Raw genomic sequence first — 14,693 nt, 5'->3', positions numbered from 1 at the left:
AAGTGCTGGGATTACAGGAGTGAGCCACTGTGCCCTGCCAGCCTCAGGCAATTTTTATACCTCAGCCTCCTGAGTAGCTGGGATTACAGGCAACAGTGATTGTGCCCAGCTGTGGCAATTTCTTAACGAAGTTTGCCTCATTGACTCTTCCTTTCACAAAAAAATTTTGTGTAGCATGTGATGCTGTTTTATAGCTTTTTTTTTTTTTTTTGAGATGGAGTTTTCGCTCTTGTTGCCCAGGCTGGAGTGCAGTGGTGCAATCTTGGCTCACTGCAACCTCTGCCTCCTGGATTCAAGCGATTCTCCTGCCTCGGCCTCCCAAGTAGCTGGGATTACAGGCATGTACCACCACACCTGGCTAATTTTTTTTTGTATTTAGTAGAGACAGGGTTTCACCATGTTGGTCAGGCTGGTCTTGAACTCCTGACCTCAGATGATCCACCCGCCTCAGCCTCCCAAAGTGCTGGGATTACAGGCGTGAGCCACTGCGCCCGGCCGACAGCATTTTTTAAAATGTCAGCCAGGTGATGTGCTGATGCTCTAACAAGGTTCAAGGATGGCACATCTCACATGTGAGCGTGAACACCCAATGATCACACTTATGAACTACAAAAGGATCTGTTTGATAGCATTTTACCCAGAAGAAAAAACTGCTTTCTTTTTTTTTGAGACAGAGTCTCACTCTGTCGCCCAGGCTAGAGTGCAGTGGCACCATCTCGGCTCACTGCAGCCTCTGCCTCCTGGGTTCAAGCAATTCTCCTGCCTCAGCCTCCCGAGTAGCTGGGATTACAGATGTGTGCCACCACACCCAGCTAATTTTTGTATTATTAGTAGAGACAGGGTTTCACCATGTCAGCCAGGCTGGTCTCAAACTCCTGACCTCAGGTGATCCACCCGCCTCGGCCTCCAAAAGTGCTGGGATTACAGGTGTGAGCCACTGCGCCCAGCCGAAAGAACTACTTTCAAAATTGTATTCACTTTTCTGAAACCCTGCCACTGTGTTATCAAATAATTTTTGTAATACTTCTAAATCCTTGTTTTCATTTCAACAGTGTTCAGAGCGTCTTCACCAGCAGTAGATTCATCTCAAAAAAAAAACCCACTTTCTTTGCTTATCCATAAAAGCAACTCCTTATCCATTACAGTTTTGTCATAAGATTGAAGCAGCCCAGTCACAGCTTCAGGTTCCACTTCTAATTCTAGTTCTTTTGCTATTTCCAACACATCTGCAGTTACTTCTACCATGGAAGCCCCGAACTCCTCAGAGTCATCCATGAGGGTTAGAATCAACTTCTTCCAAACTCCTGTTAATGTTGATATTTTGGCCTCCTCCCATGAATCACGAATGTTCTTCATGGCATCTAGAATTGTGCATCCTTTCCAGAGATTTTCAGTTTACTTTGGGTCCTTCAGAGGAATCACTGTCTGTGGCATCTATAGTCTTATAAAATGTATTTCTGTGTTTTTTTTTGATACAGAGTCTTGCTCTGTCACCCAGGCTGGAGTGCAGTGGCACTCGGCTCAGTGCAACCTCTGTTTTCCAGGTTCAGGTGATTCTCGTGACTCATTCTCTCGAGTTTCTGGGATTACAGGTGTGCACCACCACGCCCAGCTAATTTTTGTATTTTTAACAGAGACAGGGTTTCACCATGTTGGCCAGGCTGATCTCAAACTCCTGACCTCAGGTGATCTGCCTGCCTCGGCCTCCCAAAGTGCTAGGATTATAGGGGTGGGCCACCACGCCCAGCCAAATGTATTTCTTTTTATTTTATTTTAGAGGTGGGGTCTCTGTGTCTGCTGTCCAGGCTGAAGTACAGTGACAGGATCTCCCTCTCTCACCCAGACCTGGAGTGCCGTCGTGCGATCACTGCTCACTGCAGCCTCTTCTTCCTGGGCTCAGGTGATCCTCCCACCTCAGCCTCCCAAGTAGCTTGGAAGCTGGGACCACAAGCGCATGCCACCACACCTAATTTTTGTATTTTTTGTAGAGATGGAGTTTTGCTATGTTGCCCAGGCTGGTGGTGAACTCCTGGGCTCAAGCAATCAACCCACCTTGGCCTCCCAAAGTCCTAGGATTAGAGGTATGAGCCACTGTGCCCAGCACCTAGCTAATTTTTAGAAATTTTCAGTAGAGACAGGGTCTTGTCTTGTTGTCCAGGCTGATATCCAATTCATTGGCTCAAGTAATCCTCCCGCCTCAGCCTGTATTCTTGACAGTTTGGGAGGGTGAGGTGGGAGGATCACCTTATTATTATTACTCTTAATAATAAGACTTGGAAGTTGAAATTACTCCTTGTTCAATGGGCTGCAGAATGGATGTTGTATTAGTGGGCATGAAAACAACACTAATCTCCTTGTGTATCTCCATCAGAGCTGTTGAAAGACTACTATTGTTTGATATATATTTTTTTTTGAGATGGAGTCTGGCTCTGTCGCCCAGGCTGGAGTGCAATGGCACGATCTCGGCTCACTGCAATCTTTGCCTCCCCGGTTCAAGCGATTCTCCTGCCTCAGCTTCCCTGCCTCAGCTGGGATTACAGGCGTGTGCCACCATGCCTGGCTAATTTAGTATTTTTAGTAGAGATGAGGTTTCACCATGTTGGTCAGGCTGGTCACGAACTCCTGACCTCAAATGATCTAACTGCCTCAGCCTCCCAAAGTGCTGAGATTACAGGTGTGAACCACTGTGCCCAGCCTGTTGTTTGATATTGTTTGAACTTTGATCAATTATCTTAGTTAGATCTTCTGAGTAACTTATTGCAGCTTCTACATGAGCACTTACTGCTTCACCTTGCACTCTTAGGTCACGGAAACAGCTTCTTTCCTTAAACTTCATGAACAAGCCTTGCTCTGGATTAGGCTTTGGCTTAAGGGAATTTTGTGGCTGGTTTGATCTATCCAGATCACTCAAACTTCTCTGTATCAGTAATAAGGCTGTTTTATTTTCTCATCATTTATGTGTTCCCTGGAGTCACAATTTTAACGTCCTTCATGAACTTTTCCTTTGCATTCACAGCCTGGCTGTTTGACTAAAGAGGTGTAGCTTTTGGCTTTTGACACACTAAGCTTAATTATTTCTAGCTTTTGATTTAAAGTAAGAGACATGGGGCTCTTCCTTTCACTTAAACACTTAGAGGCCATTGTAGGGTTATTGGCCCAATTTCAATATATTGTGTCTCAGGGAATAGGGAGGTCCAATAAGAGGAAGAGAGACGAAACAGCAGGTCAGTGGAGCAGTCAGAATACACATTTACTAAGTTTGCTGTCTTTGTGTGTGTGTGTGTGTGTGTGTGTGTGTGTGTGTGTATGTGTGTGACAGAGTTTCGCTCTGGATCTCGGCTCACTGTAACCTCTGCCTCCCGGGTCCAAGTAATTCTCCTGCCTCAGCCCCTGAGTAGCACGCTCCACTACACCCAGCTAATTTTTGTATTTTTAGTAAAGACGGGGTTTCACCATGTGGGTCAGGCTGGTCTTGAACTCCTGACCTCATGATCCACCTGCCTCGGCCTCCCAAAGTGCTGGGATTACAGATGTGAGCCACCACTGCATCCAGCCAGTTTGCTATCTTATATGAGCATGGTTCATGCTGCCCCAAAACAATTGCAATAGTAACATCAAAGATTACTGATTACAGATACCAGAAAAGACCTAACAATAATGAGAAAAGTGGAAATATTGCAAGAATTACCAAAATGTGACACAGAAACATGAAACGAGCACATGCTGTTAGAAAAATGGCACCCTGGCTGGGCACAGTGGCTCATGCCTGTAGTCCCAACACTTTGGGAGGCCAAAGTGGCAGGATCACTTGAGCCCAGGAGTTCGAGACTAGCCTGGGCAACATGGCAAAACCTCTTCTCTACAAAAAATACAAAAAATTAGCCAGGTGTGGCATGCACCTGTGGTCCCAGCTATTCGGGAGGCTGAGGTGGGAGGTTCCCTTGAGTCCAGGAGGCAGAGGTTGCAGTGAGCCGAGATCGCACCACTGCACTCCAGCCTGGGTTATAGGGCGAGACCCTGTCTTTAAAAAAAAAAAAAAAAAAGAGAGAAAAATGGCACCCATAGACTTGCTTGACACAAGGTTGCCACAAACTTCAATTTGTAAAAATTGTATTTTCTGGTAATCTAGCACTTTGGGAGGCCGAGGTGGGTGCATCAACTGAGGTCAGGAGTTCAAGACCAGCCTGGCCAACATGGTGAAACCCTGTCTCTACTAGAAATACAAAAAAAAAAAAAAAAAAAATTAGCTGGACGTGGTGGTGTGTGCCTGTAGTCCCAGCTACTTGGGAGGCTGAGTCAGGAGAATCACTTGAACCTGGGAGGCAGAGATTGGAGTGAACCGAGATTGTGCCACTGCACTCCAACCTGAGCAACAAAGGGAGACTGCATCTCAAAAAAAAAAAAAAAAAAAGCATTATCTGCAAAGCAACATAAAGCAAAGTGCAATAAAGTGAAGTATGGCTGCCTTTCCTTCCTTCCTTCCTTCCTTCCTTCCTTCCTTTCCTTCCTTTCCTTCCTTTCCTTCCTTTCCTTCCTTTCCTTCCTTTCCTTCCTTTCCTTCCTTTCCTTCCTTCCCCCAGGCTGGAGTGCAGTGGCACTATCTTGGCTCACTGCAACCTTTGCTTTCCAGGTTCAACTGATTCTCGTGGCTCATTCTCTCAAGTTTCTGGGATTACAGGCATGCACCACCACACCCAGCTAATTTTTGTTTTTTTAGTAGAGACAGGGTTTCGCCATGTTGGCCAGACTGGTCTCCAACTCCTGACCTCAGGTGATCCGCCTGCCTCGGCCTCCCAAAGTGCTGGGATTACAGATGTGAGCCACCACACCCAGCCTACATTTATTTTAATGCTCAGTTTGTCTCATATTTGGCCAGAGAGAGCTCCTTCCAGCTGCCTCCTGTGTTCTTTTGGCATGTCCCCAACGCTTTTGGAGACTCCCTTACTTTTCTGCTATAACCACGCCCTGTGTTCATCTTGTACTTTCTTAGCACTGTACTTGGCCATTTCTCCAAGGAGCCCTTATACCTTTAGTGGAGAATGGTATTTATTTATTTTTAAAAGTCAGTCAGGCCAGGCATGGTGGCTCACGCCTGTAATCCCAACACTTTGGGAGGCCAAGGAGGGCGAATCACGAGGTCAGCCTGGCCAACATGGTGAAACCCCGTCTCTACTAAAAATACAAAAATTAGCCGAGCATGGTGATGGGCACCTGTAATCCCAGCTACTCAGGAGGCTGAGGCAGGAGAATCTCTTGAACCCGGGAGGCGGAGGTTGCAGTGAGCCAAGATGGTGCCACTGCATTCCAGCCTGGGTGACAGAGCAAGACTCCGTCTAGAAAAAAAAATAAAATAAATCAGTCAGATTTAGCAGTGCTGGATTGTATGCCAACTTTTTAGTGACACTAATATTAATACGTATTGATAACCCATTAGCATCAGACCAGCTGAGAATGGTATTTAGAAACCAAGATTTGGGCTCAGGGTGGACATGCTCAGTTACCACACGTTACTACCTGTGAGTTACCTTGATTTAATGTCCTTTTATAAGTGGTTGATTATGTCGTGGGATAAAGACCGAGAAATAGGCCAGGCGTGGTGGCTCATGCCTGTAATTCCGGCACTTTGGGAGGCCGAGGCAGGCAGATCACGAGGTCAGGAGTTCGAGACCAACCTGACCAATATGGTGAAACCCCGTCTCTACTAAAAATACAAAAATTAGCCAGGTGTGGTGGCACACATCTGTAATCCCAGCTACTTGGGAGGCTGGGGCAGGAGAATCGCTTGAACCCGGGAGGTGGAGGTTGCAGTGAGCTGAGATCACGCCACTGCACTCCAGCCTGAGCAACAGAGTGAGACTCCATCTCAAAAAAATAAAAATAAAAAAAGACCGAGAAATAAAATTCCGGTTCAGAGGTTATTTTGGTAGATGTTGTATTATCACAGTATTTTATATGGTGAGATTATTTATTTTGAGGATGTTGCTTTGTTGCTTAACGGTCATAACCATGGTTTCCCCGGCAGTCATCTTTGTGTGTCATAGGAAAAGAATGCATTACTTCTAGACGTACTGGTGTGTTTACATTTCAACTTTCACAGTTAACATCACGTTGCTTTCTGTGACTCTCTTTAATAGGCTTAGCCAAGAATATTCTGAAAAAATTATTTCTTGTATGTGTAATAAATTGCACCTCCCAAATTAAATATGCTTCACATCTGTGTGTCAATTATCCATTGTGTGCCAGTGGTTCATTGGTTGGTAATGAAGATTAAGATCTTAGAATGGTTATGACAGAATAAATATTCAACCTTGGAATCTTTGCATTTTTTAGGAAGATGAACTATTTTATTTTCCTCAAATCCATTCTTTTTTTTTTTTTTTTTTTTTTTTTTGAGATGAAGTCTTGAGTCTTGCTCTGTCACCCAGACTATAGTGCAGTGGTGCGATCCCAGCTCACTGCCACCTCCACCTCCCAGGTTCAAGCAATTCTTCTGCCTCAGCCTCCCGAGTAGCTGGGATTACAGGTACCTGACACCGCCCCCAGCTAATGTTTTTGTATTTTTAGTAGAGACAGGGTTTCACCATCTTGGCCAGGCTGGTCTCGAACTCCTGACCTCGTGATCCACCCGCCTCGACCTCTCAAAGTGCTGGGATTACAGGCGTGAGCCACTGCACCTGGCCAAACCCATTCTTTAGAGCACTACTTCTTGCCCACGGGTGAGTTTTGCCTCACAGTGGATATTTGGCAATGTCTGGAGATGTTTCTGGTTGTCACAACCATGGGAGCTGGGGTGCTGCTGGCATCTCGTAGGTAAAGGCCAGGATGCTGCTCAGCATCTTGCAGTGTGATAATCACCCAGTCCAAAATGTCAGTAGTGCTAAGGCTGAGAAGCTCATTTTAGAGTAATTTGTTAAAGGAGAAGTTGTATGAATGAAGGAGTGAAACCTTAAATCCTTTCCATCTTATAGGTAGACTTGATACAGATGATGGGCAAGGGCACCTAACAAACTTGAAAAGATTATATGTCGGGGGTTCTGCTAAAGAAGACTACATTTGCCACAGGGGTGAAAAGTAAGAGTCTGGATCACAAAAGTGAGAGGAGGTCACTTTTTCTGGCTTGCTTTTCCTGGCTTCTTAATTTCACAAGTGAAAATGTGGTTTTTACCACTGAAGTGAAAACAGACATTGGCACCTCTTGAGCATCTGTTAAATGTAAATTTTGATTTGTTTGCATGTAGATAGGGGTTATGAGCTTGAAATCAGTTCATTTCTGTTCTATAGAAGACCTCATTTTATTTACTCATCTAATTTATTTATTTATTTTTCTGAGATGGAGTCTCATTCTGTCACCCAGGCTGGAGTGCAGTGGGCGATCTCAGTCCACTGCAACCTCCACCTCCTGGGTTCAAGCAAGTCTCCTGCCTCAGCCTCCCAAATAGCTGGGATTATGGGCATGAGCCACCACGCTTAGCTAATTTTTGTGTTTGTTTTGTTTTGTTCTTTTTTTGAGACGGAGTTTTGCTCTTGTTGTCCAGGCTGGAGCGTAGTGGTGCGAACTTGGCTTACCGCAACCTCCAACTTCAGGGTTCAAGCGATTCTCCTACCTCAGCCTGGGATTCTCCTACCTGTAGCTGGGATTACAGGCATTCGCCACCATGCCTGGCTAATTTTGTATTTTTAGTAGAGATGGGGTTTCTCTGTGTTGGTCAGGCTAGTCTCAAACTCCTGACCTCAGGGTGATCCGTCTGGCTCAGCCTCCCAAAGTGCTGGGATTACAGGCGTGAGCCACCACGCCTGTTTTTCGTTTTTTTTTTTTTTTTCTCTTTTCTTTGAGACAGTCTTGCTCTGTCGGCCAGGCTGGAGTGCAGCGGCATGATGTCGGTTCACTGCAACCTCCACCTCCCGGGCCCAAGCAATTCTCCTGCCTCAGCCTCCCAAGTAGCTGGGCTTACAGGCGTGCACCACCATGCTTGGCTAATTTTTGTATTTTTAGTAGAGAAGGGGTTTTGCCATGTTGGCCAGGCTGGTCTTCAACTCCTGACCTCAGGTGATCTGCCCGCCTCAGCCTCCCGAAGTGCTGGGATCACAGGCGTGAGCCATCATGCCCAGCCACTCATCTCTTTTTAATGTCAGTTTGTTGATATGGTTTGACATTTCATTGAACTAGAAATAGACAAAGGTCAAAATGGGTAGGGAATGAATTTGCTCACAGTTCTTTTTTGCTGTTTACTTTAGCAGAGGAAGGTTTGGTTAATTGGCTCCCAGGAAAGAGTAAATGTGTGCACATGTGTGCAGGTGCTTGTACTTGTGATGGAAGCGTGCGTAAGGTAAGGAGGGTTGTCAGTGCAGCTTTATTTTACTTGGAAAAGGCTACCTTTAAAAGCAAAAGACAACTTCCTACGTCCTTCATAAGAACATTGGAAATCATTTGATGAATTGGAAACATTTTCACTGCAGTTGATGTAGTTTTCACAGTGATTTCTGGCCACAAGTAATGTTGCACAATTAATTTTATTCATGGATTAGATTTTGTTTGATAAAATGGAAAGAGAGAGCAGAATCTAAACTTAGGGTAGTTTTAGCACTCTATTCTTGACCTTGTATGAAAACTGGAATTTTTAGGGTTTTATTTTTTGGGTAAGCTGTTCAAAAACTGTTGGCCTGTGAGGTACTAGTCATTTTTTTCTACCCTGTAATAATAAAGTCTGTCTCTGTTTTGTGGCAGCCACCAAATTATGTGTTCACTTTTATTCAGAACCTAAAGGAAGTATCAGCAGGGAAGGAGTATCAGCAGGGAATGAGCATATTGGGCAGAAAGGCTTTCTTTTTAGCCTTTTTTAGCCTCCCTCCTAGCAGTGCCTAGGTTTTTCTTGCAAAACTAACAGTAGTTCTTTGTGGGAGGTAGGGTTGCAAAAAAGTAAATAAAAATACTGTGATGTTTTCCGCATCAAACTAGAGCTGAATTTCCATTGATATTTGATGAGGGGTGCAATCTTTCTTTTTTTTTTTTTTTTTTTTTTTGAGACGGAGTCTCACTCTGTTGCCCAGGCTGGTGTGCAGTGGTGCGATCTCAGTTCACTGCAACTTTTGCCTCCTGGGTTCAAGCAAGTCTTGTCTCAGTTTCCCGAGTAGCTAGGATTACAGGCGTTGTGCCACCATGCCTGGCTAATTTTTATATTTTTAGTAGAGACAGAGTTTCACCATGTTGGCCAGGCTGGTCTTGAACTCCTCAGGTGATCCGCCTGCCTTGGCCTCTCAAAGGTGGCCTGGCCAACCTGGTGAAACCCCGTCTCTGCTAAAAATACAAAAAATTAGCCAGATGTGGTGGCACGTGCCTGTAATCCCAGCTACTCAGGAGGCTGAAGCAGGAGATCGCTTGAGCCCGGGAGGCAGAGGTTGCAGTGAGCCGAGATCGTGCCACTGCACTCCAGCCTGGGAGACAGAGTGAGACTCTGCCTCAAAAAAAAAAAAAAAGAAGAAGCAGCGGATAGGTCAACATAACTGCCTATTTACATGGTTTAATTTAAAAACAGAATCTCAGGAAGCTGCTCCTAATGTTGGTGGTTTGAAACCCCTCTGCCCCCATTTTAAGTGATTTTATATACAAAGCCTTCTTGTCTTGCCCAAATTCAAGAAGTTGTCTTTGTTTCTAGGATGTGAAATCAGGAAATACATGTCTGTTGAAATGTATAAAGTAGTGCTGAATTTCAGCTCAACTGATTTGCCAGTATACAGAGAAAAACACCTGTTCTTTGAGATACACAGTGCCTTTTGGTGGGAATCTGCCAAAATTGTTTGTTGGTAGTCACTAAACTCTTGTTACCCTGAATTTTATTCTCTTTCGCTTCCCCCACTACTAGCCTAATAAATATTTCAGAATAATAACAAAGTTTAAAGAAAGAATACTTAGCCTATTCTTCTGAAATAGTCTTTGTTTTTCTTCTCTGTTTACTAACCTCCTTTTGAGGATAAAATCTTATTTCCTTTCTTTATCCTGTAGTTTCCTTTGTACACTCATAGCCTTTCTTCAGATGCAGATTTTGCAGTCAGATAAAAGTCTCTACTTTAAGCACCAATTAAATCAGGAAAAGATGATGGGCCTGGAGTTATTGTCTTCAAGTTCCTGATTTTGAGGAAACTCTGATTATGTCAGTAGTGCAGTTATCTGATAGTAAGGTTACACTGTCCAAATAAGGTGACTTTGGAAGAAAATAACAAAGCCATTTCATGATCTGGCAGCCTTTCGCTGTTTCGCTTTCTGCAGAGCGGCATTCCTTCTGCGTGTCTCTGTCGGTCTCTGTGAGAGTGGGGTTTCTGTCTGCACGGCATTGTGGTGCAGCTTCTCCGTGTTGGCAGAATCTTCCATGCTCTGCTGGTTCGTGTCTTTCCAGCTGTGCTGTGCACTGTGCTGGCTGCTGAGCTCATGAGACACGGCTCGTCTCAACTGAGAAGTGCTGTATGTCTAAAACACACACCAAGTAGAGAAGACTTGATAGGAAAAAAGTGTAAGGCTGGGTGCAGTGGCTCATGCCTATAATCCTAGCACTTTGGGAGGCTGAGGTAGAAGGATTGCTTGCTTCCAGTTTGAGACCCGCCTGGGCAACATAGCAAGATCCCCTCTGAAAAAAAAAAGTGTAAAACATCTCATTAATTTTTATATCAGGCTGGGCGTGGTGGCTCACGCCTGTAATCCCAGCACTTTGGGAGGCTGAGGGCGTGGTGGCTCACGCCTGTAATCCCAGCACTTTGGGAGGCTGAGGCAGGTGGATCACCTGAGGTCAGGAGTTCGAGACCAGCCTGACCAACGTGGAGAAACCCCGTCTCTACTAAAAATACAAAACTCAGCTGGGGGTGGTGGCGCATGCCTGTAATCCCAGCTACTCGGGAGGTTGAGGCAGAATTGCTTGAACCCGGGAGGCGGAGGTTGCAGTGAGCCAAGATCGTGCCATTGCACTCCAGCCTGGGCAACAAGAGCAAAACTCCGTCTCAAAAAATACATACATACATACCATACATACATTTATATAAAAATACATACATTTTTATATCAGTTACATGTTGAAATTATAATATTTTGGGAATTGCATAAAATAAAATGTATTAATTTCATCTGTTTTTAATGTGGCTACTAGAAAATTCAAAGTAACATGTATGGCGTGCCTTCTATTTCTTTTGGCCAATGCTGCTGTTTCTGAGAGACTGCAGGTTCATTGAGGGGGAATTTGCATGGTTGGTTTGTTTTTTGTCTGTATAGTGGTTTTGCCACCATTTCCAGGGAATTAGGTTGTGATTACATTTCTCTAGTGATACATGAATGACTGAGATCTTGTAATTTGTTTTGTTTTGCTAGTGATGATGGCCAAAGAGAAGCCACCAATAACTGTAGTTGGAGATGTTGGAGGCCGCATCGCAATCATCGTGGTATGGTTATGTGTCATGCATGTGCAGAGGTGACACTCCTGGCTCTTGGTCAGTAGGTTGTCCACTCTGGGACTGTATTTCTAGGAATGATGATCCGAATGGATCCACGTATCCTTTCTCACCCAAACTCCCTTGTGCCAAGTGGCAGAAACCTGTACCGAGGTGAACACACATTAAAGTATAACCTACAGATAGGAAATGAGCATAGTACTCCCATGAGAAAATTCAGCACCTGCACCTTCATCATGTGGATTCTAGGTTCTTTAAACCAGCTCACCTAATCATGCTTGGGCGTTAGGGCCGAAAGATGAACTGAAGGTGAGCTGTTCCATTTTCACAACTAAGAATGGGTCCCCGTGCAGACTCGTTCTGCATGTTGACATACTTTTTTTCCCAGCTCTAAATATCTGCTGGCTAGTGGGTCACGAGTCCTTTGCAGTAGCACACTTTATTTCAATTTTCTTCTCATGTCACGGTCTATTTGAAAAAAAATAAATGGAATGCTGGCTATGTGGGATTAACCAGAAATGTGAAACAGGAAAATGAGTGTTGGCAATCCTCAGCTCCAACCGTAATGTCACAGGTGCTTGACTGCGCCCTCCTCTGACAGACACACAAGGTACCGTCAGGTGCTTCTGTTGCCATTTCTGGATGCTTGGTCTTTGACCCAGGCACACAGCTCTGATTTTCCATCAGAAATCCTCCGAAACTGAGTGCAGAAAAGAGTAGGGTGGTGTGTGCATTGACAGTCTGGGCTAGAGGGTGTTTCTTTCCTACCAACTCACTCTGTTCTCCTCCCAGGATGACATTATTGACGATGTGGAGAGTTTTGTTGCTGCCGCGGAGATCCTGAAAGAGAGAGGCGCCTATAAGATCTATGTCATGGCCACCCACGGCATCCTGTCCGCAGAGGCCCCCCGCCTGATTGAGGAGTCCTCCGTAGATGAGGTCAGGCTGCTTCTAAATCTTGAGCCAAGATTTGCTGCTGTGTTTTCTGGGAATAATGAAATGATTCAGTCAATACTAAATTGCTTAATCTGTCTATAGCTTTTTCTAGCTTTTGCTGGCTAGCAGTTTGTTGGGACAGATACATGTTTAGGAATACAGATAGTCTGCGACTTACCATGGTTCAACTTAGAACTTTTTTACTTTATGATGATGCAAAACCATTGCAATTACGATGTAATGTATAGTATTCGATAAATTACTTGAGATATTCAACACTTTATTTTTTAAAATAATAGCTTTTATTATAAAATGAAAGCCTTTGCCCTAGATAATTTTGCCAACTACAGTCTAATGTAACTGTTACGATGTAATGTATAGTATTCGATAAATTACTTGAGATATTCAACACTTTATTTTTTAAAATAATAGCTTTTATTATAAAATGAAAGCCTTTGCCCTAGATAATTTTGCCAACTACAGTCTAATGTAACTGTTGTGGGCATATTTAAGGTAGGGCTAGGCCAAGTTAATGATGTTTAGTAGGTTAGGTGTATTAAATGCATTTTTTTTTTTTTTGAGATGGAATCTGGCTCTGTTGCCTAGGCTGGGAGTGCAGTGTAGCAATCTTGGCTCACTGCAACCTCTGCCTCCCGGGTTCAAGCGATTCTCCTGCCTCAGTCTCCCAAGTAACTGGGATTACATGAGCCGGCCACCAGGCCTAATTTTTGTATTTTTCGTAGAAACAGGGTTTCACCATGTTGGCCAGGCTGGTCTCGAACTCCTGACCTCAGGTGATCTATCCGCCTCGGCCTCCCAAAGTGCTAGGATTACAAGCATGAGCCACTGTGCCTGGCCTAAATGCATCTTCTACTTAAAATATTTTCAACTTATAATGATGTGTTTATCCACACATAACCCTATCATAAGTTGAGAGTTATGTTGAGGGTCTGTATATGTCTATTTGTATAACAGTTTGCTTGGGTACTTTAATTTGACACTCTAGGAGCATTTCTCTTGAGGCTGGAATTCTTCCCTTATGATCTGAGAGTTTTGCATAGCACTGGGGCTCACTGTGTTTCTGCGTGGAGACCATGCCATTCCTAAGATTTTCGTCTTGTGTTCTGAGGCCATGTAACTTTTCGTTTGCATAAAATTAGTTAAGTTTGCTTTATAAAAACTATACTCAGTGGAACAAGGTTTTGTAGTTTGGAACTTAGGCTGTGGGGACTCAATGTTAGATAAGCTTTTCTGTGTAACCAGTTTGGAGAACAGACTTCAGTAACAGCGTTTGTTTTCCATCACTGTGTGACTAGGTGGTGGTGACGAATACTGTCCCTCATGAGGTTCAGAAGCTGCAGTGTCCCAAGATAAAGACTGTGGATATCAGTTTGATTCTTTCTGAAGCCATTCGGAGAATCCACAATGGAGAGTCCATGGCCTACCTTTTCCGAAACATCACTGTGGATGACTAGCTTTCACGAGGGTCTCAACCCTGGACCTCCTGAGGGAAACATGGAAAAAGCAGTGCCATGAGTGATACAGTGTTTCCTTGCAAGGGAGGACTGGAAACAGCCTGGAGTTAGATATTCTCTTTTGCCTGGATTGATGGGGAGGAGGGATTAAAAGAGTCAGAAAGAAGACAGAGCTAATGGATAAATATCATAACATGGCCTTATATCTCTGCTGTCATCAGCCCTGTTCCTTAAACAAAAGTTCTAGCTGCTTTCCTGAAAATAATCTGAAAATCGTATTGATACTAAAGAGGAGTTAAAGGCACATAAAGTCTTAACTCTATAATGTTCATTTAGTTGTTTCAGCTCCAGGGAAATGGAGGTATTGATGTTGAACCTGGTTAGGGAAGCTGAGTGCCTGTGGCCCTATTACTATCCAGTTGGCCTCTCCCAAATCAACTTCAGATCTTTTATAGAGAATCGTATTTTTCTTTCAGAAATTGTTAAGCCTACAGCCATTGAAAAATGAAGCATTCATGTTGTTACATCTTCCAAGGATGTCAGATTAGAAAATAGCATCCCACCTCTGGGTATCTGAGTGGCTCTGAACTTGCAAATAAAAGAATTTGTTGTCTTGCTAGTCTTTTCATTAGACGGCAGAAGACCATGGATACAGAACAACAGTCAGGTCTGTGGCTGGACACAAACACTTTGCCAGGTTCCACCCTCTTCCTAAGTGTTGAAGCTAAATTCTTGTTGAATACTATATTTTAAATCTTAAAAAAAAAAAAAAAAAAAAAAAAAAAGGCTGGGTGTGGTAGCTCACGCCTATAATCTGAGTACTTTGGGAGGCTGAGGCAAGGAGGATTGCTT

At 44.0% G+C, this 14,693-nt stretch overlaps 1 protein-coding gene and 1 non-coding gene across 6 annotated transcripts in view; one reads left to right on the top strand and one right to left on the bottom strand.

Annotated features, from left to right (window-relative positions):
- Positions 1-14,454, top strand: part of PRPSAP1 (phosphoribosyl pyrophosphate synthetase associated protein 1) — a 43,791-nt gene extending 29,337 nt beyond the window's left edge. For all 5 annotated transcript variants that reach the window (XM_054456128.2, XM_054456129.2, XM_063655889.1 and 2 more), the window contains 3 exons: positions 11,351-11,421; positions 12,223-12,369; positions 13,683-14,454. In XM_054456128.2, coding sequence (XP_054312103.1) covers positions 11,351-11,421; positions 12,223-12,369; positions 13,683-13,841 — 377 coding nt within the window. In that variant the 3' untranslated portion in view covers positions 13,842-14,454. The remainder of the gene's footprint in view (positions 1-11,350; positions 11,422-12,222; positions 12,370-13,682) is intronic.
- Positions 515-618, bottom strand: LOC129018531 (small nucleolar RNA U13). Its single transcript, XR_008495350.2, has one exon. It is a non-coding gene; the product is annotated as a small nucleolar RNA U13 (small nucleolar RNA).
- Positions 14,455-14,693: the final 239 nt, after the last annotated feature.

Source organism: Pongo pygmaeus, chromosome 19, assembly GCF_028885625.2.
Source record: "Pongo pygmaeus isolate AG05252 chromosome 19, NHGRI_mPonPyg2-v2.0_pri, whole genome shotgun sequence".
In the NCBI taxonomy this organism is placed as follows: Eukaryota; Metazoa; Chordata; class Mammalia; order Primates; family Hominidae; genus Pongo; species Pongo pygmaeus.
The sequence above is the reverse complement of the archived record's forward strand: the minus strand, read 5'-3'. Positions and strand labels throughout refer to the sequence as shown.